Source organism: Monodon monoceros, unplaced genomic scaffold (genome assembly GCF_005190385.1).
Source record: "Monodon monoceros isolate NGI ecotype Baffin Bay Population unplaced genomic scaffold, NGI_Narwhal_1 Super_Scaffold_20, whole genome shotgun sequence".
NCBI lineage: Eukaryota > Metazoa > Chordata > Mammalia > Artiodactyla > Monodontidae > Monodon > Monodon monoceros.
In genome coordinates this window covers 136,682,007-136,707,222 of record NW_021703777.1, presented here as the reverse complement: position 1 = coordinate 136,707,222, position 25,216 = coordinate 136,682,007, and the positions used below count along the sequence as shown (strand labels likewise).

General features: G+C 58.4%; 1 protein-coding gene across 2 annotated transcripts; it reads right to left on the bottom strand.

Moving 5' to 3' along the window:
* Positions 1-2,664: 2,664 nt before the first annotated feature.
* On the bottom strand, positions 2,665-6,251 carry SPON2 (spondin 2). Of its 2 annotated transcripts, none has more exons than XM_029236055.1 (6): positions 6,038-6,251; positions 5,370-5,595; positions 4,790-5,013; positions 4,520-4,552; positions 4,246-4,417; positions 2,665-3,075 (listed from the first exon to the last, which is right to left on the bottom strand). In XM_029236055.1, the coding sequence occupies exons 2-6, from the start codon at positions 5,590-5,592 to the stop codon at positions 2,891-2,893; spliced, it is 837 nt and encodes a 278-aa protein (XP_029091888.1). In that variant the 5' UTR covers positions 5,593-5,595; positions 6,038-6,251; the 3' UTR covers positions 2,665-2,890. The 2 variants fall into 2 exon arrangements, with proteins under 2 accessions (XP_029091888.1, XP_029091887.1); XM_029236054.1 differs by having other exon boundaries at positions 4,520-4,711; positions 6,038-6,250.
* Between the last annotated feature and the right edge of the window lie 18,965 nt (positions 6,252-25,216).

The window sequence follows — 25,216 nt, the reverse complement described above, 5'->3', positions numbered from 1 at the left end:
AGAGCCTGAGTGTCACCTAGTGCAGGATCCCTTTACAGGTTTACTTGCATCGTGTGCTTCCTTCAAGTCTCGCTCCTGAACACACCAAACTCGTTTCTGAGTCCGCTCTAAGTCCTGGGCACTCTCCAGGGTGCTGTCCTCCGGGTGCCGGCCCGGGAGGCTTCTGCACAGGCACCTCCATGTTGACTTGTGCTCCCACACGGGCAGTAGATGTTCTGGCCCCAAAGACGACACTCCCCCTCCCCCCAAGGCCCCACCCAAGCCTGTGCTCCAGAAGGAGGGGGGTGGACATGGGTGTCCCAGGGGTGCCCCCCACTATCTTTCCCCGGCCTTTCAGTGTTCTCACAGGATATCCCCTGTCCTGTAAATGGCGCATGGTTTGTGAGTCCAGCCTACAGTCTCTCATTTGACTAGAGCGTTTAGCCCATTGATTCAGGTTTCAATCTGTAATTGTGTTACATGCTCAGTTCAGTGGTACACTTGAGTTTTGAGCCCAGGTGTGGATGACACAGTCACCCTGCTTCACTGCGTCTCACACGTGATCATCCCAAGGTCAATGGCTTTGTGGTCTGATTTTGGAGCTTGATGTCTCCTCCAGCTTAGGGGCATCATTTTCCCGTGTTCGGTGGGTTTGATTTGAGTGCACGTCAAGGTGGGGATTTTGAGTCCGGAGTCCACAGTGCGGTCTGCAGGGAGCACCTATGCTTATTTCTTCTCGGTGCCTCAGGATGTTAATTGGCGTTTTCAGACCTTTGCTGTGGTCTCAGACCGCAAGCCCCGGCGAGCGTCGGGGTGCGTTCGGGAATCGTGTTCTCTGTGCAGAGCCCCATGCCGGAGGCTGTGCTCTCGCAGGGCTGGCTGTGTGCTGGCTCCCATGCTGGGGCTGCCGCTGCGAGCGCCTCAGACACCAGGCAGAGGGTTCAGAGGTCAGAGGGGCTGTTCAGGGTGGAGTCTGGCCCCTGCACCACTGCTCACCAGTGGCCGCCCTCTGCCAAACCAGGCCAGCTCCTCTGTCTGGTACTCAGTGTCAGGGCTCCCGCCATATACATGAAGCAAATCAAGCTTCTCAGTCACTTGAAGTCCCCCTGCCCCTGCCCCGCACCCCAGGGCCGCTTGCTGGGTGCCTGCGGGGCAGCTGCTGCCCAGGGGCAGGAACGTCTGTGCCCCTGGACTCCCAGGGATCTGGACAGGGTGGCGCTCCAGTGACGTGCAGGGAGCCAGGTATGCGGGATGCGGGTGCGGCGCCTGGTGGGGTGCGGGCTGGCACCCCCATTGGGGAGTGCTGTGCCCGAAGACCCTGTGCCCATAAGTCCATGGAGCACGTCTGCGGGGAGCCTCGGGCACACGAGTCCCCTCCTAGCGCACGTGCCGTCTGTCGAGCAGGGCTTCTGCTGGGCTTCCAACCCCTGACTGCGGGCGGCTGCTTTCCCTCCTTCCTCCCTGAGGTCAAGGGTCAAGATGACCGTGGGGGATAGAAGTCTGTTGTGGAGAGGATGGGTTGGGGGTGTCCGAGGTCGAGCTCGTGGGGAGGGGTGTCAGGGAGGAGAGGGGCACCATCAGAGGAGACAGAGAGGCCAGTGGGGGGTTGGGGCGGGAGCCTGGGGGTCAAGGGCACATGCGGGGCAAGGGACAGGAGCAAAGTCACGGGCCCCCAGGTGCAGGGACGGGCAGACAGGGCCCTGGACAGCAGGGAGAGGGGGGTGGCTGCGAGGACGGGTAGGCGCTGGTGGGAAACGCGAGAGCCCTTTCCAGGCGTGTCTGCAAGCCGGCGGGGGCGGGCCCAAGAGAACCGTGTCCTTGGGTGGAAGGGGGAGCACGTCTGCTGGGGCAGAGGGACAGGGGGCACAGAGGGGAGACTGGTGACGGAGACCCCGCGGCAGGTGTGCGGAGCTCGGGGGAGGGCCTGAGCAAGCCGCTTGGATGGGACACGGAGGGTCGCCTGTGCTGACTCGAGCGAGGACCGAGGCCATGGGGAGCCCGGGGGGCCGCCCAGAGCAACCTTCAGGTGGACAGGTGACCCTAAGGGAATGGAGAGGGTGGGCGAGTGGGTCTCCATGAGGGAGAGAAAGGGCCCGAGAGCCGAGAACCGGCCGGAGCAGGCTGAGGCGGGCAGAGGGCGTGGCGCTGGGCGGTGGGTGGCCGAGGGCTCTGCGTCTAAGGAGGCCAAGCAGGAGAAAGAGTGGTCTGGGGGCGTCAAGGGAGCAGGCAGTCCCCTGAGGGACCAGCCGGGATCCACAGCAGCAGGATGAGGTCGTGAACCCCGACCTCAGACAAGGGCTAGGGCAGGTCAGGAGTGAGGCCTCAGGGCCCCCTGCGAGGCCAGGGGCCTCGATGGTCAGAGGCCTGGGGGGGCAGTAATGCTGGTCCTCTGAGTACCCCATGTGCCGTGTGTGCCGTGTGTGTGTGTGCCGTGTGTGCCGTGTGTGTGTGTCGCGTATGTTCTGTGTGTGCCGTGTGTGTGCCGTGTGTGTGTGTCGTGTATGTTCTGTGTGTGTGTGTGTGTGTGTGTGCCGTGTGTGTGCGCGCCGCGTGTGTGTGCGCGCGGTGGTCCACTGGCTCCTCCCCGCAGGGTGACACCTGCTCATCAGGGAAGTCTGGTGGCCCATCTGCCGGCCCCACCTTCACCCGGCGCCTGCCCAGGACACACAGACCACAGCACCGGGTGTCAGGAGACGCTGGTCTTTATTCAAGAGCTGGGATGGGAACGCGACGAGGCAGGTGTTGGTCTCGCGCCGGCGACCCGGCGGCCCCGGGCGGCTGCCTGGCGACCAGGTCTGAGGTATTTCACGGCCGGGGTGTGGCTCTCGTGCAGCGCGGCCGCCGGGCCGGGGGCCAGTCTCTGCGCGGAGGTCGCCGGCGGCGGGGCTCAGGGGGCTCGGAGGCCCCGGCGTCAGACGCAGTTGTCGGGGACGCACGGGGCCTCCTCCTCCAGCGCCGGGCAGGGCGCCCCGTGGTTGGCGGGCCGCGCATGGACGTAGCGCGTCCTGCTCTTGGCCCCGGGCCGCCCGCACGGGCCTGCGCACAGCCCCCAGGACGACCACAGCGACACCTCGCAGTCCAGCGGCGTCTCCGGAGCTGGGGGCGCAAGGAGGACGGTGAGCGAGGCGGGGCTGCGGGAGAGGAAGGGGGCCCTCTCCCGACACCGCCTCCGAACTTGGCTAGGAAACTTCTGATTTTATCAGCGCGCTTTCCGGCCACCTCCAGGGCGACGCCACCAAGCACACCCCCGAAAAGCCACCCCCGAGCGACTGGGTGAAGGTTTCCGCCCTGAGAGCCCGATGCCGGCTGGATCCCCGCTCTCCGGGGTGCGGGGCGTGGGGCGGGGGGCGGGGGGAGAGAGGAGATCCTGTCGTGAAACATTCTCAGACGTGGGCACAGACCGGCAGGGTCTCCACCGCTGCGCTGCTGTTCCAGGTGCGGACCCTTCGGGAGGCTGGCCACACTGGGGGCGCGAACCCCCTCGCTCGCCCGGCACCTGCACACCGCTCGCCCCTCCCCCGCAGGCAGCACCGCCCCCACCGACCCGCTGTCAGGAGGGCACACAAGGGTCAGCAGGGACACCGGGCGGGGCCTGAGGCCTCTCCGACTCACTTCTGGGCTGTAGAAGTGTGAAAGGCTTTCAGTTGAAAATGCTGGGCAAGAGTTAACTCTTCAGTTTGGAGTTGAATGAACCAAATCCCAAATCTCTCAGAACCAGCGTCCCCAACCAAATGCTCCCATCCTGCTTTTGAAGCAGCTCAGAGATGCGGATTCACGCAGCCCCGACGGCGCTGCCCCGCCCTCTGAGCACCGGCAGCCTCTCCCGGTTTGACCCGTCTTCACACTCCACGCGGCCACGCAACCCAGCTCTGTGGCCTGGCGACGGGTGCTCTGCGTGGGGCGGGCCGGCGGCGCGGGGCTGAGCCCTGGACCAAGGGCCCTGGGGGCGGGGCGCACGCGGGGGCGGGGCTGCCCCTGTGAAAGCAGCGGGTGTCACTTCACAGGCGTTCCCTCTGGGGCGGGCACTGGCCTTCGAGGGTTGTTTAGGGTGAGAGGTAAGAGCTGGAGCGGGAGCTCAGGGCCAGGTGATGTCCGAGCAAGTCCCGACTGACCCCCAAACCCAAGTGCTGCTCCTGCTCCGGCGCAGCCAGTGGTGAATGTCGCGGCTGCCCGCCAGCCCGAGCGCCTGCAACCCGGGAGCACGCGTGTGAAGCGGGGCTGGGGGGGTGGCCGTGGGCGCTACGGCGGGGTGGGAGCTGGGCTCACCTGGCAGGCTGTCGGCGACCTCGTTGCCCCCGACCCCGAGGCCCGGGGCGGGCGGGAAGGCCCTGGGGCTGTGCGGGAGCCGCGCCAGGGTCACCGTAGCGATGGGAGGCAAGGACTTAAGCCGCGGGTAGTAGAAGGAGTTCGCGGGGTGGCTGGGAGAGGAGGCCGTGATCTGGAGGAGGGGCCCGGCCCGGAGATGGGTCAGGAAGGGCCAGCCCCGCCCCCTCACTGTCCTCCCGGGGAGCGGCCGCCCAGAGAGCTGCCATCCCCTCACCTCGGTCACCGTGTCCTGCGGGACGGTCGCGAACTTGGGGGATGAGAAGGTGAAGCCGCTGTCGGTCCCGGCATCGTAAGGGTGGAGGTCCACCACCACCTGCTCCCTCCAGCGGCCCCCGTCACACAGGTCCAGGCTGTCGACGCCCACGAACCAGTCGGGGCTGGGGACGATGCGGACCACGAAGGACACCTGGGGGCCGAGGGCTCAGCGGCAGCCCCCGCGCCCCTCTCCTGCCCGCCCGCCCACCGTCCACGCCGCCCCACTCACGAGCGAGTGCCTGGAGTGGGCCTCAAACTCCGCGGACGTCTGCCCGGTGCCGCTGGGCACGGCTGGGGCCGAGAACACGCCGTACACGCTCTGCAGCCTCTCCCCGGCAGCTTCCATCTCCCGCATCAGCGCCCAGGCCTCGCTGCGCTCCGCGAAGTCCCTCAGCCCATTGCTCACATACTGGCCCTTCCTCCACAGGCTGTAGTCGGGGCTGTGCGCTGCCCCTGTGCACCACCCACCCGTGTAAGCATCACCCCTGGACACCGTCCCGCCCCTCGTGGGGCCGGGCGGGATGTCCCACAGGTGGCCTCACACTGCCCGGCACCTCGCGGGTAGGACGGGCAACCGGCTGGCCCTTCCCATGACCCAGGCCACCCTGCCCCGCCACGTCCCCGAAGCCCAGGACACTGCTGCTGGCACACAGTAGGCACTCAGCCAGTACCTCCTGCACTGAAGTGAATTGGGTGAGGTCCCCTCCACGCTGTGAAGCGCGGGGCCACGGTCAGATGACCGTACCCTCCCGAGCAGTGGGGGTCACCGCCAGGCCTGCCGGGCACGGGACGGCAGGGACTGCACTCACCCAGCAGGAATGACCACTGCGCGGGTGGGCGGAACATCGGGTACTGCTTGGGGAAGGATGCCTGGCTCCACTTGCCCGTGAAGGTGATGCTGTACTTGGCCAGGGGCTGGGCCGTGCACATGGACTCTCCCCCCAGCGGCTGGCCGGCTGAGCAGCCAAATGTGGCCAGGAGGAGGGCCCAGAGGGCTCCGCCCCAGGGGGTAGCCGGACTCGGGGTTCCCATCACCTACGAGAAGGGGGGGCCACATGCTGCACCGCTGGTCCCCGATGCCCTGCGCACGGCCCCTGGTTACAGGTCCCCGAGGACGCCGGGCACCTCCCTCCACGTTCCCTCTCCAGGCTTCGGCTGGGCCTGACCCCGTGGCTGGAAAGCCAAGCCGTGTTGGGTTACAGGAACCCAAGGTGCCTGGCCGGTTACACCTGGCATGGAGCTCACAGCCAGCTCAGCGCCCTGCGGCTTTCCTGGGGGAAACACCTCTGGCGCTGCGATCTGAGGGAACCGCGGGAACCAGGAGGGTCGCCGTGCCCCGGACTAGATGGGCCTCCCTCTTGGGGTGCTGCCCCTCTTGGGGTGCTGCCCCTCTTGGGGTGCTGCGGGTTTCTGGGCGGGAGCAGCGCCAGGAGGCCAGCGCGGCTGCGGGGCCGGGGCCAGCGCACACAGTACTCACCCAGCAAGAGCGACTGGAGGCTGTGGGCAGCCGAACGTCCCAGCAAGAGCCCAGAGCTCCAATTTATGCTGCAGACGCGGCACCCAGCCGGCCAATGAGGCCCCAGGTCCGCCACCGTGGCCGGAGAGGAGCGGCAGATAGGACGCGGGGAGAGGGAGAGAAAGGGGCCTCAGCGCTGGAGCTGGCCTGGCCGCCCGCCTGCTCTGACGCGAGCAGATGCTGCTCCAGCGCTGAGGCCCCTCCTCCCCTGGGCGCCGGCCACTCGCCGCACCCCTTCCTTTGTCTTTTCCTCCCGCCCCCCTCTCCCCCCAGTTCTCTCCTTTCCCATCAGGCCCTCCCTGGTGTCTCCCCGGAGGGGGTGCCAAAGCCAGCTGCTGGGAAGAGAGCTGGGCCAGGGCCGCCAGCGTGCACTGCCCGCAGGGCAGGTTGGGACGTGGGGGCCACAGTCAGGCCTGACATCTGTCCGTCTGTCCGAGTGCTGGGGACGGGCGGGGAAGCAGGGGTCCTGGGTTCAGCGGACACAGCTGCCTTCTTCCTGCGTACAGAGCTGCATGGAGGAGCCACGCTGTCCACGCCGTGGCCAGGGCATCTGGACCGTCCCCCCGAGGGGAGTGGAAGCCATGAGGCTGCCTTCCCCAAGGGCCAGGAGGTGACCCCGGGCCCCCCAACTTCCCTCCATGGGGAAGAGCTCCAAGGATGCGTGGCGTACGGAAGAAGATACCAGCGGATTCTTATCTCTGCTCCCTGTCAGGAGAACATTTCCAGAACCCTCATCACGGGGCCTGGGAGCCGGGAAGGACAAGGACAGTGGGGTGGTCTGGCTTGTAAGAACCGCCCAGGGAGCTTTAAAGCTTAAAAGAAAGCATTCGGAGTTTTGAAACCGCGTTAATGTTTTACACATTCCAAAAAAGAGAGAAAAATAAACAGAACCCACAAGAACAGAACGCAAACAAAAACAAATGACCTAACCTGTATTTCAAGTAAACAACACAACCGCCGGGAAGCGGCTGTGAGCACCGCGTTCAGACTGCGGGTCCTCCGGCTCCCGACAGAGCCCAACGCAGTGGTTCTCAAACACCTTGGTCTCGGGACCCCTTACACTCTGAAAAGTCACTGAGACCCACAAGGAGCTTCTGTTTGTGTGGGTGACATCCATCGATCTCACCGTGTTTGAGATCCTAATGGAAATGCTTGGAATACTTTTCAATTCACTTAAAAATAACAAAAATAAACCTATTGCACATTAACATAAATAGCAATGCTTTATGAAAAACAACTCTTTTTCAAAAAGAAAACCTTTGTGAAAAAAGTGGGGAGTGCAGATCTTTTTCTGTCTGGCTTCCTGGGAGACGTGGGACGGTCACCGCCACCCTGCAGTCGCTCCGAGGTGCGTGTCATGCTAGTTGGCATCCGCGCAGAAAGACCAGCCGTGCAGGGACGCAGCTGGAGCTCGGAAGGCTCGTCACACATGTATGTGCCACGTGGCCTCTGGGGACGTCCCCACACCCTTGCGAGCGCCAGCAGAACGGGCAGGGGTGTCTTTGCTCACACCGTGTCCTTGGAGAAGTGGCTGATCCGGGTTTGAGGAGAGAAAGTGGGAGGTGGGCCTGGGCCGTTTCGTGCCAGGAAGTGAGAACGTGCTTGTGCAGCCCTGGCCCGCCGTCCAGTGGCCGCGGGGGCCTCAGGGCTCGCCCCATTTTACAGGAGGCTCCCCTCCTACGCCTCATACCCACAGCTCTGCCCTCCCGGTGCCCCACCTCGACGTGCGGCCAGTGTGGACTGAAGGCTGGACCTTCTGTTTGCTCAGGGCTCCCCTGGGAGGGGCCTGGGGGAGGGTGAACAGGGAGGCACTTCCTTTGGTGTTGGAGTGACCCTGAGAGCATGCCCGAGGAGTCCTTGGGACACAGCGGGGCACAGGGTGCCCTGCTCAGAGAGGGATGCAGAGGGAGCCTTGGGAGCCGGCGGCCTGTGGCCCCTTGGCCTGGGCTGGGTCTCCGGCGGGGCAGCCTGGCCAGTCGGGGGTCAGCTTACATTCTGAGCCCCGGGCGCACTGCAAACCACTCTGACTCTCGGGCTCCTCCACCAACCAGGATGCGGTGCCCTGTCCCTCACAGGCACCAGGTGAGGTGGCATCTGGACAGCACTTGACAGCAGGCTTCTCTGCACACAGGTGCCCACCACCGGGTAAAGTCATCCCTTTGCAAACGCATGGCCAGCGCATCCCAGGTCTCAGCGCTGGGAACACGGGAGTGACCCCAACGGACAGAAGTCCTGCTCCCCGAGGCTGTGGGGCTGGGGACCTGGGTGCATTTGTGGGTGGAATTCTGTTCTTCGGCTACTGCATGGTTCTTTGGCCGACACTGAGGCCAGGGTCCCCTCCCGTAAGTCAGTCTATGGTCAGTCACCCCGAGGTGGCTTCGGGGGACCGAGGCTCAGGGCTGTGCTGTGGCCAGGCCTCTGCAGACTCCACACTCGCTGACTGCTGCCCCTCCCCGCTTGCCCCAGTGGCAGAGCCCTGTCCAAGCCCCGCTTCCCAGGCCTGCCTGCATCCCCCGTCCACCCACGACTCCAATGGCTGCAGCGGGCACCCTGACCCCAGACCCCCACCCCATATCTCAAATGAGTGCACAGCGCAGGGCAAGCCGCTGACACTGTCCTCCCAGGGGCTGGCGGTTCTCAAAGGTGTCTTCTAGCTGATTGTTGCTTGTGGTGGACTTGGGGCGGGGTCTGGGCCGCCCCAACTGGCCCCGGTGGGGCGTGGAGTTAGCAGGAGTCCCTGTGTGAGCCACTGAGGATGGGCCAGGCACACGGGATGCTGGGGACGCAGTGGTCATGTCCGTGCCCCGGGCTGGGGCCCTGCCACGGCCCAGAACCCAAGAGGCCTGAGGGGCATTGGGCTCCGGTGGGACCTTCCATTTGTATCCTGGCCAAGGGGCTCTTGAGGCCGGGGTAACAAGGGCTCTTTCAGGTGGGGCCCTGGGTGTGGGGACGCCCATCTCCTTGGGAGCACCCAGACCTGGCGTGGAGTCTGGCTCCTCAGGGGCCGGCTGACAGGCACGCGTTTGTTTGCTGGTCTGTCCCCTCACCAGACGTTGACCGAGGGCCAAGTTCCTGCCAGACGCCACAGCCCGCACACAGGGGCTTCCCATCGCCGAGGCTGAGCCCTCCCAGCGCCCTGCTGGCCCCTGGCCCGCCCACCCTCCTGTCCCAGCACCTCCTCCCCGTGTGCCCCAGGGCCTTTGCACTGTGGCTCCTCTATCTGGACAGCTCTTTCCAGGCCGGCCTCTTCCCGTCTCAGGTCTCAGGGAGAGCCCCTCCTGACAGGGCCCCGGAAGGCCTGGTCGGCCCTGCCTTGTTTACAGTCTTGGCTCCACCAGAGAAGTAAGTCTGCCCGAGCAGACAGGGATTTGCCCCGGGAGTCCTGCAGCCCAGAGTCTGAGGAATGCAGCTGTGAGCTGCTGCCCACCTGCCCGGAGACCTCGCTCCCTCCCTCCTTCTCACCTCACTCCATCCTGGGTTCAGGTCTCTTAGCACTTCTGATTGGTGGGGCCTGAGTCAGGTCAGGGAACCCTGGGTCCGGGAGGCACTAGGATGGGTGCTGGGCGAGCTGAGCCCCCCAACAGCACCCGGCTCCCCGCGCTCGTGCAGGGAGACCCAGCGGGGGCCTCGCCACTGGCTCGGCCTCTGTGGGTGTCACCCCTGCGAGCAAGCCTGGCTTGCAGAAGGGCCAGGGGAGCCAGGGCTCTCGCCAAGCCTCACCTGCACGGAGGAGGCCTCCATGGCCTCCGACCGCAGGCCTGGGAGGAGATATGCCTCCATCTGGCTGTAAACATGAACGTTCCCTCCTCTGCTCAGCAGCCGGCTTCCAGAAACACAGGACTGTCTGTGCAGCAAAATTTGCCGTGTCTCCATCCCAGTTAAGATGCCAGGACCTCAGCAAAAATGGCAGAGTGAGGACCTCTGAAAACACTGTCCGTTGTAATAGCAAGGAGAAAATAGGCGAAAACGGTCAGAACCGACTTTTTCTGTACTCTGGAAATTAACCAGAAGCTTGCAGCAGTACTTGGAGAGCTGTTTTTTGTTTTCTGTTTTTCAATCAAGAAAACTAGCTGAATCTTGGTAAGAGCAGCTATGAGGTTTTTGTTTTTTACCATCTTAACCATTTTTCAGTGACAGCTCAGTGGCATTAAGCACATTCGCATTGTTGTGCCGCCGTCACCACCATCCGTCCACAGAACTTTCCATCTTCTGAATCTGAAACTCTGTCCCTTTCCAGCAATGGCTCCCCGGCCCCTCCTCTCAGCCCCGGAAACCCTCACGCCACTTTTTGTCTCTGTCGTTTTGACGACTCCGGGGACATGATCTGAGTGCAGTCATGCAGTGTGTGTCCTTTTCTATCTGGCTTATTTACTCAGCGTAACGTTCTTGGGTTCATCCATGTTGTAGCAGGTGTCTTTTGATGTCCCCGTAATTTATTTTTCTTGTAAGTCAATGTTTACAAAGTGTAACGGACATAAAGAAAATTACATTTTTCCTTGACTATAGCCCAGTGGATTCTCAGAAATGGAAGGCATTCATGTAATCAGTAATTGGATCAAGGAGTAGAAATTTAAGAACACGTGAAACCCCCTCTTCTGTTACCTTCCAGTCACTACCACCCGCAAAGTGAGCACTGTCCTAATTTCCAACTTTATCAGTTATTTTTGCCTCTTGTTATGCTTGATACAAATAGTCACATAATGGCCGGTTGGTGTTTGACTTCCTTCACAGGATTCCCTTCCTTTTTAAGGCTGAATAATAGTCCGCTCTGCGTATGTGCCGCACTTTGCTCATTCATTCATCTGACGATGGGCACCTCCACATCTTAGCTGCCGAACAAGGTGGCACAAATATCTCTTCAGGACCCTGCTTTCAAGTCTTTTGGGTAGAAGTAGAATTGCTGAATCATATGGAAATTCTTTTTTTTTAATTTTTTTTGTCGAAGTATAGTTGGTAGCTCTGTTTTTAATGTTTTGAGGGACAGCCACGTTGTCTTCCACAGCTGCTGCACCATTTCACATTCCTGTTAACAGTGCACAAGGGTTCCAGGTTCCCCGCAGCCTCTCCAAGCTGTGAGGTGTTTTAATTTGCCCTAGGCCCATGCCCCACCCTCCAGCTCTGTAGTAGCCTTGAAAACTGACAACCCAGATTCATGGTGAAAACCAATAACCCAGCGCCACTGGAGAGATCAGAATGGAACTGAGTACTTTCAAAGCAGTGTCCCCAGAAACTTGTCATTATTTGACCTGTCCGGTGATTTCCTGGAAGACCCCCACTTGCAAGGCTGTCTGTATTTGACTTGATTCGGAGCCCACCCATAAAAGGATGAACCAGATGAACCAAACGGTAAACAAAAGTGAGAGTGACTCTACCATATGAGGCAAAAGAGGCTTCAGGACAAATATGGTTACAAGAGACAGAGAAGGGCGTTTTATAATGATAGCAGGCGAATCCATCAAGAAGATATAACCGTTATAAAGTATATGCATCTCACAATAGAGTCCCACAATGCGTGAAGCAAACCAGACAAATGAAGGGTGAAATGGACAATTCAACAATAATCATTGGGGACTGTCAACTTTCAATAGCCTGTTTTCAATGACGGATAAAGCAACAAGACAGCAGATCAAAAGGAAACAGAGGACGTGAGCTACTCTGAAGACCCAGTGTAGACTCGGCCCAGCAACAGTGTTCTTCAGCACACGGAGCATCTCCAGAGTAGACCACGTGACAAGACGTCTCAGCAAACGTAAAATGATTGAAATCAGGCAAGATACGTTCTCTCACCACAACGGAATGAAATTAAAAATCAGTAACAGGAAGACATTTGGGAAATTAAAAAATACATTGAAATTAAACCTTATACTCCTTAGTAACCAATGGGTCAAAGAAAAAAATCACATTATAATTTAGAAAATACTTTTGAGATAAATGAAAATGAAAACACAACATATGGAAACTTATGCGATGAAGCAAAGCAGTACTTAGAAGGAAATAAATAAGATCTCAAATCAGTAACTTAACCATCCACCTAAAGAAATTAGAAAAAGGAGAGCAAACTAAATCCAAATCAAGGAGAGGGAAGTAATAAATATTAGAGCAGAAATGCATGAAACGGAGAATTTCAAAAATTGAGAACAATCAATGAAAACAAAAGATGGTTCTTTGAAAAGATCAAGAAAATTGTCCAGCTAGACCAAGAAAAAAAAAGAGGAGATTGAAATTACTAAAATCAGGAGTGAAATAGGAGACGTTATTAATGACCTTACAGACATAAAAAAGAATTATAAGAGAATCCTATGAGCAACAGCACACCAATACAACCTACATGAAATGGATAAATTCCTAGAAAGACACAAACTGCCAATGCTGATGGAAGAAGAAATAGAAAATCTGAATAGATCTATAATAAAGAGATTGAATTAGTAATAAAAAAAAACTTACCATAAAGAAAAGTCCAGGATCATATGGCTTCACCGGTGAATTTCACAAAATATTTAAAGGAGAATTAACACCAATCCTTCTCTAAATCTTCCAAAAAAATAGAAGAGGGAACACTTCCCAACTCATTCTACAAGGCTAGTATTACCCTGATACCAAAACTAGGTAAAGTCATTGCAAGAAAAGAAAAAGGAAAGCTTTCCCCCTAAAATTAGGAAGAAGACAAGGTTGCCCCCTCCTGTTACTTCTATTCAACATTGTGTTGGAGGTTCTAGCCGGGAAAATTAGGCAAGAAAATGAAACAAAAGGCAACCGGTTGACAAAGTAGAAGTAAAACTATCTCTGTTTGCGGATGACATGATTTTGTATACAAAATCAAAAGAAATCCGTACAAAAAATATTGGAGCTAATAAATGAGCTTAGCAAGATTGCAGATATAAGATCAATACACAAAAATCAGTTGTATTTCTATACGCTAGCAAGAAACGATCTGAAAGTGAAATGAAGAAAACAATTCCATTCACAATAGCATCAAAAAGGATAAAAAACTTAGGAATCAATTTAAGCAAAGAAGTATAAGAGTCGTACACTGAAAACTACAGAACATTGTTGGAAGAAATTAAAGAAGACGTACAGACATCTCACATTCATTGATTGGGAGAGTTAGCATTGTTAAGATGGAAATATTCCCCAAATTCATCTACATATTCATTACAATCCCTATCAAAGTTCCAACCTCTCTTTTTTCCCCTCCAGAAATGGAAAGGCTGATCTTAAAACTCATATGGATTTGCATAGGGCCCCAGATAACCAAAATAACCTTATAAAAGAGGCACTAAGTGGGAGAACTCACACTTATCAATTTCAAAAATTATTACAAAGCTACAGGAATCAAGACAGTGTGTCACTGGCATGAGAATAGACATAGAAACCAATGGAACATTATTGATAGTTCAGAAATGAACCCTCACATTTATGGTCAATTGATCTTTGTTTGACAAGGTTGCCAAAACCATGTGCTAGAGGAAAGAACAGTGTCTTCACAGATGGTGCCGAGACAAATGGACGTCCACATGCAGAAGAGAGAACTTGGTTCCCACCTCACACCGTATACAAAAATTAGGTCAAAACAGATCAAAGACCCAAACGTAAAACTAAAACTATAAAAGGAATCTTAGGTATAACTTTTGTGACCGTGGACTTAGGCAATGATTTCTTAGCTTTGACACCTGAAGTACAAACAACCAAAGGAAAAATAAATTATGCTTCATCAAAATGAAAAACCTTTGTTCTTCAAAAGACACCATCATCAAGAAAAGACAGTCAAGGACTTCCCTGGTGATGCGGTGGTTAAGAATCCACCTGCCAATGCAGGGGACACGGGTTTGAGCCCTGGTCCAGGAAGATCCCACATGCCGTGGAGCAACTAAGCCTGTGCGCCACAACTACTGAGCCTGCGCTCTGGAGCTTGCGAGCCACAACTACAGAGCCCACATGCCACAACTACTGAAGCCCGTGCGCCTACAGCCCGTGCTCCACAACAAGAGAAGCCACCACAATGAGAAGCCTGCACACGGCAACGAAGAGTAGCCCCCACTCACTGCAACTAGAGAAAGCCCACGCACAGCAACGGAGACCCAACGTAGCCAAAAACAAATAAATAAAATAAATAAATTTATTTTTTTTTTAAAAAGAAGAAAAGACAGTCAAAACAATCGGTGACTCCTGTGTGCCAGGCACAGTCCTCAGCACCAGACACGTCAAGGGGTAGAGCAAAGATGCCAGCCCGAGTGGAGCCTGGTATTCAAGATGAGATGCAAAGGAGAAAAAACAGAGAGGAAACCAGACTCGCACACGGGTTCACAATAAACTGCTGGTATTTCCAGAGAGAATAAGACACAGGGAAATATGTCTCAAAGATACAGTATAGTAAGTTCCCTACGTACGAACAAGTTCTGTTCCAAGAGCGTGTTCATAAATCCAATTTATTCGTACGTCCAGCAAAGTTAGCCCAGGTACCCAACTAACACAATCGGCTATATAGTACTGTACTGTAATAGGTTTATACTTTTCACACATATAATACATAAAAAACAAACAAAAAATAAAACATTTTTAATCTTACAGGACAGTACCTTGAAAAGTACAGTAGTACCAGCTACATCACTGCTGCTTTTACCCTTGCTTCAGGACATCCTGGCCCTGAAATAAAGATGCTTTACTACCGTACTCTATACAGTACCGTACAGTAATAAAGTACACAAAGCGCAACACTGGCAGAGAATGCACACACATGACAATGTATGCAGACGCATGACTAACTTGCGTGATTGCACATGGGAACACACGTTCGCATCTTTGAAAGTTCACAGCTTGAAGGTCGGTATGTAGGGGACTTAGTGTAGAAGAAAATGCCTCTTCAGCGAAGGAAGTTCTGGATGGGCAGATTCACACAGTGGTACCGCCAGGAGTAACCGAGAGTCTGGACATCTCAGGGGTGGGGGGGTTGGTGGATACGTGGACCCCGAGGAGAAGGAACCCAATAGACCCATGAGCAACAGTCCTGGGGGAAGGCCCGACTGCCTGCACTGCCCCTGCAGAGTGTTCTGGAAGACGCAGCCGTGGGGCTTTGGATTCAGGGCAGGAAGCCTTTTGAGGCTCCCGTGAGCACTCAGACCCCCAGCGCTGCAGGGATCACGCGCCTCAGAAGGCTCTGGAAGGAGCCCCGCTGCCAGCAGGCAGCACCCAGGGCCCCGCATGGGGTCTGCTCTGGTTATCGGCCGGCGCTTAACCAGCCAGCCCGGGACCAAGTGCCTGGAAACCACCGCCGTGTTTTGCCCACAAACCTGCACGTGGGCAGGGCTCAGTGGGCAGCTGGTCCCTGCTCCTCTTGGTGTCACTGGGTGGCTGGAAGTCATCCAGAGACCCTTCCGCTCACTGCCAGGGGTTTCGTGCTGGGCTGGGACCTTGGCGGGGCCTGGAGCCCCTGCACGTGGCTTCTGTGTGGGCTGTGCTTCCTCTCAGCGCGGTGACTGCTTCCCGGGCAGGTGCCCTGGGCACACGAGCCAGGAGGAAGCTGCATGACCGTTCCCGACCTGTCCTCGTGCGTCGTGGAGCCACAGCCCCGGGTCACAGGACAGGCAGCAGACCCCCCCTCTCATGGGGAGTGGCGCCGTTCTAGAAGGCGTGTGGCCGGAGGGCTTGTGGACATTCGGGGGGCCTACGAGCTGCCCTTGGGTCTTGCTGTGGCCACACCTCTCGGGAGCTTCCAGGCCCCTGCGGGGACACACCAGTTACAGGGTCACGCACCCAGGGGCCAAAGCGTGGCGTGCTGAAGAGGATCAAGTGCCCCAGGTTTCTTGCAGACCCCGGTCCCAATGCAACCCACCCATCAGAGGTGGGCTCCAGAGGTGACGCTGAGTCACCAGCTGACCAGCGTCGAGCAGGGAAGCGGCTGCAGGGCAGCCAGAGGTCGGGCGCTCAGAGAGCAGGTGAAAGCCTTGTAGGAAGTTTACCCGGGGGGGGCGAGGCTGAGATACAGACGAGGGCTGGGACCCCACCCCATGCTCCCTCCATGCCCAGGCCCACGACAAGGGTGCCCAGTGTGAGCTCCCACCCAGCAGGATATGGGGCGGGTTGAGGCTGTGCTTCCCCGTCTGCTCTGGGTCTCGGCCACGAGTGTAGACAGACAGTGCTGGACGGTCTGTACCCGGGGGTGGGGGCAGGAGGGTCCTCACTGCTCTCACCCGACACCCGGCCCGATGGCCTCTTCCCGGGCTGTGTGCTCCACTGCCTCTTACACCCTCTCTGGGACCCTGTCTAGCAGAGCTCGGCCTTGGGAAGGGCTCTGAGATCTGCAGGGACAGCCTGGGGGTCGGGGGAGGGGTGCACTGGCTGGAGTGGGCAGCAGGGGACGGTGCTTGAATGTCTGTACAGCCCAGAGGGGATGCTGAACCCATGGGCAGGACCCCAACACACACTCCTGATGGGGTTTGGACCAGGGCAGGTGGAGGGGGCAGGGCCCCCAGGACAGCAGCCCCTGCCTCTGGGCCTGGGCGCCCAGCACCAGGGTGGTGGCCCCGGGCTACTGGGCTCTGACAGGGCGGCAGATGCTCCGTGCCCGGGGGTGCGCTGGGCTGAGGGATCCCCGAGCCAGAGTTGCCCCGGTGTCTCTGCAGAGTGTGGGGTGTGACCAGCTCCCTGATGGCCCTCCAGCCCCTCTGGCTCCCGGTGCTTTCCCACAGAGGCAGCCCCTGTCCTCATGGCCCCACAGGCCAGTGCAGCGGCCATGCAGGAATGGAGCTCCGTGCAAGCCCTGAGTCAGAGGCCCTCCCTGGTGGCCAGGCTGGCCGTGGATCCTGGGGAGTTTTGGAATTTGGGGATTTACGCTTTAATTTTCACATTTTCTTCCTCCCCCTGGATTTTCCTCTGTTGCTCTCCACGGGGCTGTGAAGTCATCTGCTATATCTGAACCTGGAAGCTGAGTTCTGATGGGCTCAGGGAGCTGAGTCTCCACAGGAAAAGCATCTTTCCTTGGAAGGACATGTGGTGGGGAGAGGGGCAGCTTTGGAGAGAGCCAGCAGAGGGGTGCTCCCAGCAGAGGGCTGCTCCCAGCAGAGGGCTGCTCCCAGCAGAGGGCTGCTCCCAGCAGAGGGGTGCTCCTAGCAGAGGGCTGCTCTCTGGCCAAGCAGGGGGCCCCAGGAGACGCCTCGCTCCTGGGGCAGAGAGCACCTCCATCGACGCCTCCCCCCTCGTCTGCCGGTTCACAGGACTCACAGTCGGTTACAGGCTGGGGAGGGGTGGGGCGTAGAGGGAGAGGCACAGCCTGTTGCTGCTAAAAGCCTGGGCATGTCCCGCTGTCCGGGGTGCCCCAGCCCCAGGGCATTTGCCTCAGCCCTCCCTGTACCGCAGCCTCACCTGGTCCAGCAGGCTCCCAGGAGCCACACCACCCACTGATCCTGTCAGCAAGGAGACAGAGCCATGGGGAAGAGGCTGGCTGAAGCTGCAGACGCGGGCGACAGCCGGGGCCAAACCCTCGGGCTGGGCTCTTCTGCGGAGCAGAGCCCGCCCAGCACCGGGGGAGGGAGGCGTGGGGCCGAGGTGTGCGGGTGAAGAATCCACGGGCCGCAGGCCTCAGTGTCTGGCGGGACAGGGGCTGCCGGGGCTCTGCTTCTCTCCCCCCGCGCCGGGGCATGGGGCGGCACACGCGTACACACCCCACGCACAGCCCTGCGCCCCTGTGATTGCAGCCCGCATCCCAGGCTGACCCTGCAGCTGTTTTCGAGGACGCACCTGCCCCACGCCCCCTCGCCCCTGTCACTTTGCTGGGGTAGCTGTCCTGAGATGGGTCCACCCGTCTGTCCAGTGGGGAGAGACCACACTGCAGCTCAGGGACCTGGCCCTTCTCCCCAGAGCCCCTGCAGTGCCAGCGGCCCTGGCCTCGGGGCCGGCAAGTGAGGCTGTGACACCCTTGGTTGCCTCACTCGCTGTGACCCTCAGCATTGCTGGGGGGTCCTGGGGGGAAGCGACAGCTAGGGCTCCCCATCGTGGGGGAGACACACCGCCTGGGCTTTGAGCACAGCAGGCGGGGCTACCGGAGGGCAAAGAACCCTCCCCAAGCCGTGCCCCCTGGCCTCCATCCACCCCTCCCTCAAGATGGAGAACGGCCCCTCCGGGGGTCTGTGTTGCAGCGTCCAGACCTGTCCTGCCTAGTCTGGGTGTCAGGTTCAACCAGAGGGAGCCCGGTCAAGGGCCCGCCTTCAGACGAGGGGCATCACCGGAGGAGCCAGCCCCAGGGTGGCGGCCCCCGGACCAGCCCTGCTGAGGAGGGGTCGCCAGGGCGGAATGCGAGGGCACCGGGCTCTGTCCCTTTCCCCCTGCCCAGGCGGCCTCCCCGCTTTGCCCCACAAGCTTGGCGAAGCTGGCACCCTGAGGACCGGGGGAGGCCTCCCTCCCCCTCGGGACCCACTTCCCAGCCTAGAAATTCTGAGCCCACAGCCTTGCGGCCAGACGTCCCGGCTCCAGCCTCGCGGTGGCCTGCTTTCTGCTGGGCGCGGTGGAAATGTGGGTCAGCGTCAGCTCGCATGGCCGGGGGCCAGAGCCACTGGTAGGAAACACATGTGGCGCAGCCCTGGCCGCCGGCAGGGCCCCTGCCCCGTGCATTCCTGCTGCCACTGCTCAGACTGGGTCAGGCTGACCCGCTGCCAGAAGAAGGTGCTGCACCCCGCCCTGGGGCCCACTCCTCCCCCAGAGGCACCTGACGGGGCCTGCCCGCCCCGTGGGTGCCCCTACCGCCCCTGCAGGGGGTCCGCAGCACCTCCTAGAGTCCTCGGCCCCCCTGAGCAGCCCACAGGGCCCCGATCCTCCAAATATCTCTGCTCGCGGGGAGAGGAGTGGGGAGGGCGCCCCTGGCGTGGCGCCTGCTGCGGCCCCTACAGACCGCGGAGAGCAGAGCAGTGGGGGGCTTGGAGGATCACGTGCACCTTGTGCGATGCCCCGCCTCCTTCTGGGACTTCCCAGAGGACATCTTGCGAACATGGAAAGTGGGCCTTGTCCTTAGTGATTTGAAGGAAGCATCAGCTGGCCCCCAGCCACAGAGAGGGAGAGGAGCGGGCAGGAGACCAGCAGCCGCTCATCGGCGGGGGCACAGAGCCTGCCTCGGTCGGGTGACAGGACGGGGGGTGGGGACGAACGTCCACCCTCTGCTGAGCCAGTGTGCTCTCCGGGCTTCCACAGGCAGACCACGAGCCCTTGCCCCGCGCCACCCCGACTGCAGAGACACTTGTGAAGAAAACATTTGTTTCTGAACTGACTTTCGGCTTACAGAGAAGTTGCCGAAACAGTCGAGTTGCTTGTTCCGTCCACCGTTAAGGCTTTAAGTGCCCCAAAGGGCGGTCAGAAGCAGAACGCTAACGCTAACACCTATCGCTAGCCAAGCCGCAGACCCGCCCAAACGGCAGCAGCCTTCTGCTGGCGTCCCTCCGAGCAGGACCCCTCCCGGACCCTGCGTTGCCCTGCGGACCCGTGAGTCCTGGGCAGTTTGAAGGGTGTGATCAGGTGTTGGAGGCTGGCTTGGGCAGGAGTCCCGTGGGGGCGGCAGGGCGGTCGTCCCCCTCAGGGGTCAGGTCGGGATGCTAATGTGTAGATCCCTGTGTTCAGGCCGGGGCGAGAGTCCCCAGGGGTCGGCACCTGGGCCCCAAGCTGCTAGGGTGAGTCCCCCAGCCAGGCCCTGCGGGTGCAGATGGGATTTGTGGGGAGACAGTGGCTCTGGTCAACCTTCCCCAGGTCCTCTGCAGGGCGACCCTGTCCTGTCTCTGCTCTCCTGGCTCCCCCTATCCTGGGGGTCCTGCCTTCTGTGGGCGAGGGGCTGGCAACCAGACCCCTGATGTCCTGACCGCAGTGGGCCTGGGAGGGTGCCAAGCGGTGTGGGCTTTGGCTCGGCCCCTCGTCAGCTGTCTGGGGGGCAGCCCACCCTGGGGGATGCAGTGCAGGGAAGTGGGTACACCTGGGTCCCGCAGGGCCTGGCGGGGGCTGTCCACCACTCCCCTCTTAAGGCAGTAAGTTTCCCCTTTGCTGTGGTGATCTGAGCTCGGGTCCTGTGACTGATGTGAGAGGGGGCCAATTTGGGGAGTTCTTGGCACCCTGGCCTGTTAGGAGGCTTGTGGAGGCTGGAGGCTGCCCACCCTCCCACCAACCTTTCCCCTTCACCCCCAGTGGGCCGGGAAGCTGCACCCAGAGGGAGCCCAGGGGATGTGCCCAGGGAAGGAGCGGCCTCTCCCACTTCCCTATTGGGCCACGCCCGCAGGAGGCCGCGAGCTCCGGGGAGGGGAGGCCGTGGGGAGCCTTTACTCACCAGCCATGCACCTCCAGGGAGGTTCTGTGCCTCTCAGGGCCTTGCCTCTCCCCGTCTGAGCACAGGGTCTGCAAGGCACTGAAGGGCTGCGGGGCTCTGTCTCGATCTCTCACGTCTGCCGCTGTACTGGGCAAACCCACAGGTGTCCAACAGGGTCGCCGACTGAAAGCATGGAGGCGGGTGTGGCAGGAGCACAGCGGGCGCCAGGCAGGGGCTCGCAGAAGCTGCTGCGGTGATCGTGGCCGCAGCAGCCCCGGCGCCCTCCTCACCCTCCCAGACCCTCGCAGGCGGGGAAGGTTTCGTGCTTGCTGTCAGAACGAACATGTTACTTCAAGAGAGAAAATGCTAAGGAGGGCTGCAGTTCTCACCGGCAGCCCTGGAAGTGGAGGACAGTGAAACGCCATCCATGGGTCTCAGAGGGAGGAGGACACCCCGCAGCATGGCACACTAGCCCAGAAGTAGTGGCTGTGAGCATGGCATCCACACGTCCCACCCAAGGAGAATTCCAGAAACAGATCAGCACTGACCGTGGATCAGAATAGAGGGTACAAGCTGATGTCCAGACGCGGCTGAACACAGGAAGCAGGTTGGGCACAGAGACTGACGTAAGCACTGGACGCGCTAGCACACGCGTTCGATGAGCAAGCAGGTGTCAGGAAGCCGTAAACACACGCGCCAGATAACACAGGGGCTTCTCCCTGGACCTCTTCACAGTTAGGTCTCGTGGCAACTGGAAAACAAGCAGATGTGGGTGTAGATACGGATCTCCATGTTCCTCAGAGAGAAAACACTGTACTTTCTATGAGGCCGTGACGTGGACTCACCCACAAAGGAAACCTCAATGAGCAAAAAGTAGGTTAACAAACATGATCTTATTATAAACCAATAAATTTTAAAAGGTGTCACGCACATAGCCCCAATCTTGACCACTCAGAAACTAAGAAAGACATTCCTAGGTAACACTTAGATAAAAGCGGGAAGTCAAATCTGAACACGCAGGCTCTCTGGAAAGCTCAGGCGCTCCAAGGAAAGAATAACGGGGATTTCGCGCCCGTCTTAGGAAATGAGAATATGAGAGCAGTAAGGTACAGTTTAGGAAGTAGAGCGAGGAAATTATGAAGGTAAAACCGGAAATTAGTTGAGTAGACAACAAATAAGAAAAAAAGAGAAATGAGAAAAGTGTTTTTCTCTAAAAGAAAATAAAATGGAGCTGCCTGGCCCTGCCCAAAAGCCCGACGAAGGAATGGCGGTCTTGATTTAGAATGTACGTATGAAATTTAGAAACCCGCCTATAATTAGGAACGAGGAAGGAGACTCAGGGACAGAAAAGGTGGGAAGGATGACACACACCACAACTTTCAAATCTGGGACAACTGTTCCGAAACCTGAAGCAAACTGGTAATTTTCTAGTGGATGCAAATCACCAAAATGACCTAAAATAGGGAAAACATGAACAGACGAGTACAAGAGCCTGGGAAGGTGATGTAAAATGAGCAAATAGGGAGAAGCACCCGGGACAGATGTTCCCAGCTGAGTAAGATCTACCTCAAGTTACAAGCAAAGTTATTCCAGTGTTAGTTTAACCTTTCCGAGACACATAAAAAGATGGAAAACTCTGTAATTCACCTCATGAAACCAGGATAATTTAATACAAAAACCTTATGTAGTACAGAAAAAGAAAACTATAGACAAATATTACTTACAAATGAAGATGAGGGAAATATCTAAATAACAGAGTAGCAAAGAGAACCCAGGAAGAAGTCTGCAGAATTATGTACTACGACTGGTCTAGGCCAGGCTTCCAAGGGTGGCTCAATGATTCACCTAAATAATTTAATGGACAAATTAGCACAGAAAATTCATAAAACCAAATCAATAAGTGCTGAAAAGAAATGTGACAAAATGCAGCAATTATTAATAGCAACAACATTAATTAAAATAGAAGGAGAAAGTGAAGACTTTGCCCACAACAGAAGCCAAGATCACGCTACATGGAAAACACAAAACTGTCTCAAAAATGCAGGAGAGAGCAGTGGTACTCCCCTTTGTCTGTTGTAATTCAACATTTTCTTGGAGGTTCTAGCAAATGCAACAAGAGAAGAAAAATAAATGACATCAACCTTAGAAAAAAATAGATAAAATTTTTAGTGCTGATGACGTGTTTATAAATCTAAAGACTCCCCCGTATCCCCTAGTTTAAAAAATTAAAAATGAATAAGAGGATGAGACTAGATAAATGTACAAAAGCTAGTAATTTCTCGAGCAATGAGCACAGAGAAGCCAAGGCAGCAGAGATCCCGTTCAAAGCAGTAACCGTGGTCAAGCGGTCCCAAGAGTAGAGGTGACGTTAATGGCCAAAGGCATTCACAGCTCTCACCCTGATGGCCGCTCTGCTCCCGCAGGCCTAGGAACCGGCCCCTCCACCATGCCTCCCCACTGGCCTCCGGGGCTGCCTTCCGGGCTGCGGGAGGAAGCAGCAGCCACCTCTTCCGAGGCCACACCTGGGAGGTCCACGTCAGCCCATCTGCTTCGCGTGGTCACTGCTCGGCCAGGCCTCGCCGGGCTGCCAGGGGCCCGGGTGCAGCCTCGCCGTGTGTGTGGTGAGGGCACGATGCCGTGGAGGGGCACCAAGCGTGGCAAGCAGCAGTCTCCCCACGAGAACAAAACGGCAGGAGCAGAAGCACACCCTCTGAGTGCACAGCAAACAAGACCTAAACAGATGGAAGAACTCCAGGCTCTCGGAGGCCTTGAAACCCAGACGCAGCAGGTGCGCACGCTCCCGGTGGGATCCCAGCTTTTCCCGTGATGGACACTTACAGTCGCCGTGGAGGGCACATGTAGAACACATGGAGGGATGGAGGCCGAGGGGCAGCGGCCCTGGGCCAGATCCAGCCGAGTGACCTTGGGCGGCCACTGCGCCTCCAGAGCCCGGGCTCCAGGCTGTCGAGGGGGGTGTGGCGGTGGGTGGGCTGTTCCGCGTGAAGCATGGGGACCCGCAAGAGCACATGGCGCCTGCCAAGCGCTGGGCGAAGGTCAGCTCGTCCTGGTGGCGGTATTTGCACGACTCAGAACATACCTACCACCACGGAAGCCCCGTCCATGTGCTAGCGAGACGCAGAGTAAGTTGTCTGCTGCCCAGAATAGAGCCCAGAATCGGATTCCGGAATATGTGAGTAAAACCAGATAGGCAGGCGGTGCAGAAGACGGTGGTCTGATCAAGTCAAGAACCTCTTGGTGAAGTAGCCCGGAGCGGTCCTGCAGTGACAGGGCTGGGGCTCGGCTGGGGTGCTGAAGGGGCCCCGATGAGGGGCCGCCGAGAGGAGGTGTGGCCTCAGAAAAACCAGCCCCGGCGCGGAGGACGAGGCTCTGGGAGGGCGCGCTGTCTCAGCACCCCGGGACCCGTCCCCTCCCAAGACATCTCATTGGTCTGTGGAGAACGTGTAGCCATGAGCTAACTGCGGGGGAGTGGGCTTCCTGCTGGGCCCGGGGCTGACAGCTGCTCCCCACAGCCCCCCCAGCAGGAAGCCCGGGGCCCCACGGCTGCGGGCCGGGTGTGGACGCCCCTCCCGCCACTGCCCTGCTCCAGGCAGCCCTGTGGGGAGGACAGACAGGGCCCAGGTGCGGGGGGAGCAGGCCTGGGCCCCACAGTCCAGGCAGAGTATGGGATGACCTCACAAAACCACAGGGGAGGACGGAGGCCCTAAAAGAAAAGAGGAGGCGCCCTGACGGGCAGAAGGGCAGAGGGCTCACACAGCCTCAGGGGAAGCCACCCTCCACGCCGTCCTCACGGAAGGGGGGCCACACTCGGGACGCAGCGCGGCTTCCTGCCGGCCCATCACGGGCCCCGCCGTTGCCCCCGAAGACAGATGGAGGAAGCACGCTGGATTTTCTAAAAACAAGACCTTTCCTGAGACATAATTCACACGACATAAATTCACCCTTTTAAAGGGTGCGATTCAGTGGTTTTTAGTTTCTTCACAAGGTGGTGCAACCGTCACCTCTAATTCCAGAACATTCCGCCACTCCCCAGAGAAACCCTGTCCCCATCAGCAGTCACCCGTTCCCTCCAGCTGCCCCCGGAGTCCACCTCTGACTCTTGGAATCTGTCTCTGCTGGGCGTTTGCACGCAAGGAACCTGCAGGTGTGGCCTTCAGGAGCCGCCCCTTGACATCACATCACGTCTTCAAGGTTCATCCCTGATCCTACACGTGTGAGGACTGGCTTCCTTCTGGGGGCTGAACAGCCCTCCCTGTGTGGATGGACCACATCTTGTTTATCGCTTCATCCATCGACGCCACTGGGCTGTTTCCCCGTTCCAGTTGCTGTGAACACCCGTGTGAGCATCTGTGTACTAGCGTGCACATCTGCTTGTGTGGACAGGTGTTTGGACTCTCTCAGGTTTGTGCCGGGGAGTGGAACTGGTGGGCTGGGTGGCGACCGTCTAACCTTCTGAAGGGCCCACCTGGGCCCCCCAGAGGCCTCTTCCAGGTGGGCGTGAAGCCCTGACTCTCTGATTTGCTTTCCTCGATGACCACAGACGCTGAGCATCTTTGCACGTGCTTGTCGGCATTCGTATCAATTAGCAGGAACCCGTGCACACGTGTGCTTCACTGCTCACTGTCTCAGCTGTTCATCTTTTGACTGTTGACTTGTAGGAGGTTGTTAGCACGTTGCTTTGTAACTGCCTCACCCTGGGGTGACAAACATTGCCTCTGTCCAGAAATAGTCACATGACCTCTTGAGCCCAGCTCGATGGGGGCGCAGGGCATGTTTTAGGGGTGTCGACTGGGTTAGAGCCCAGGAAGGGGGTCGCCTGCCCCCCACCGGGTGGAGAAGCTGCCACGCCG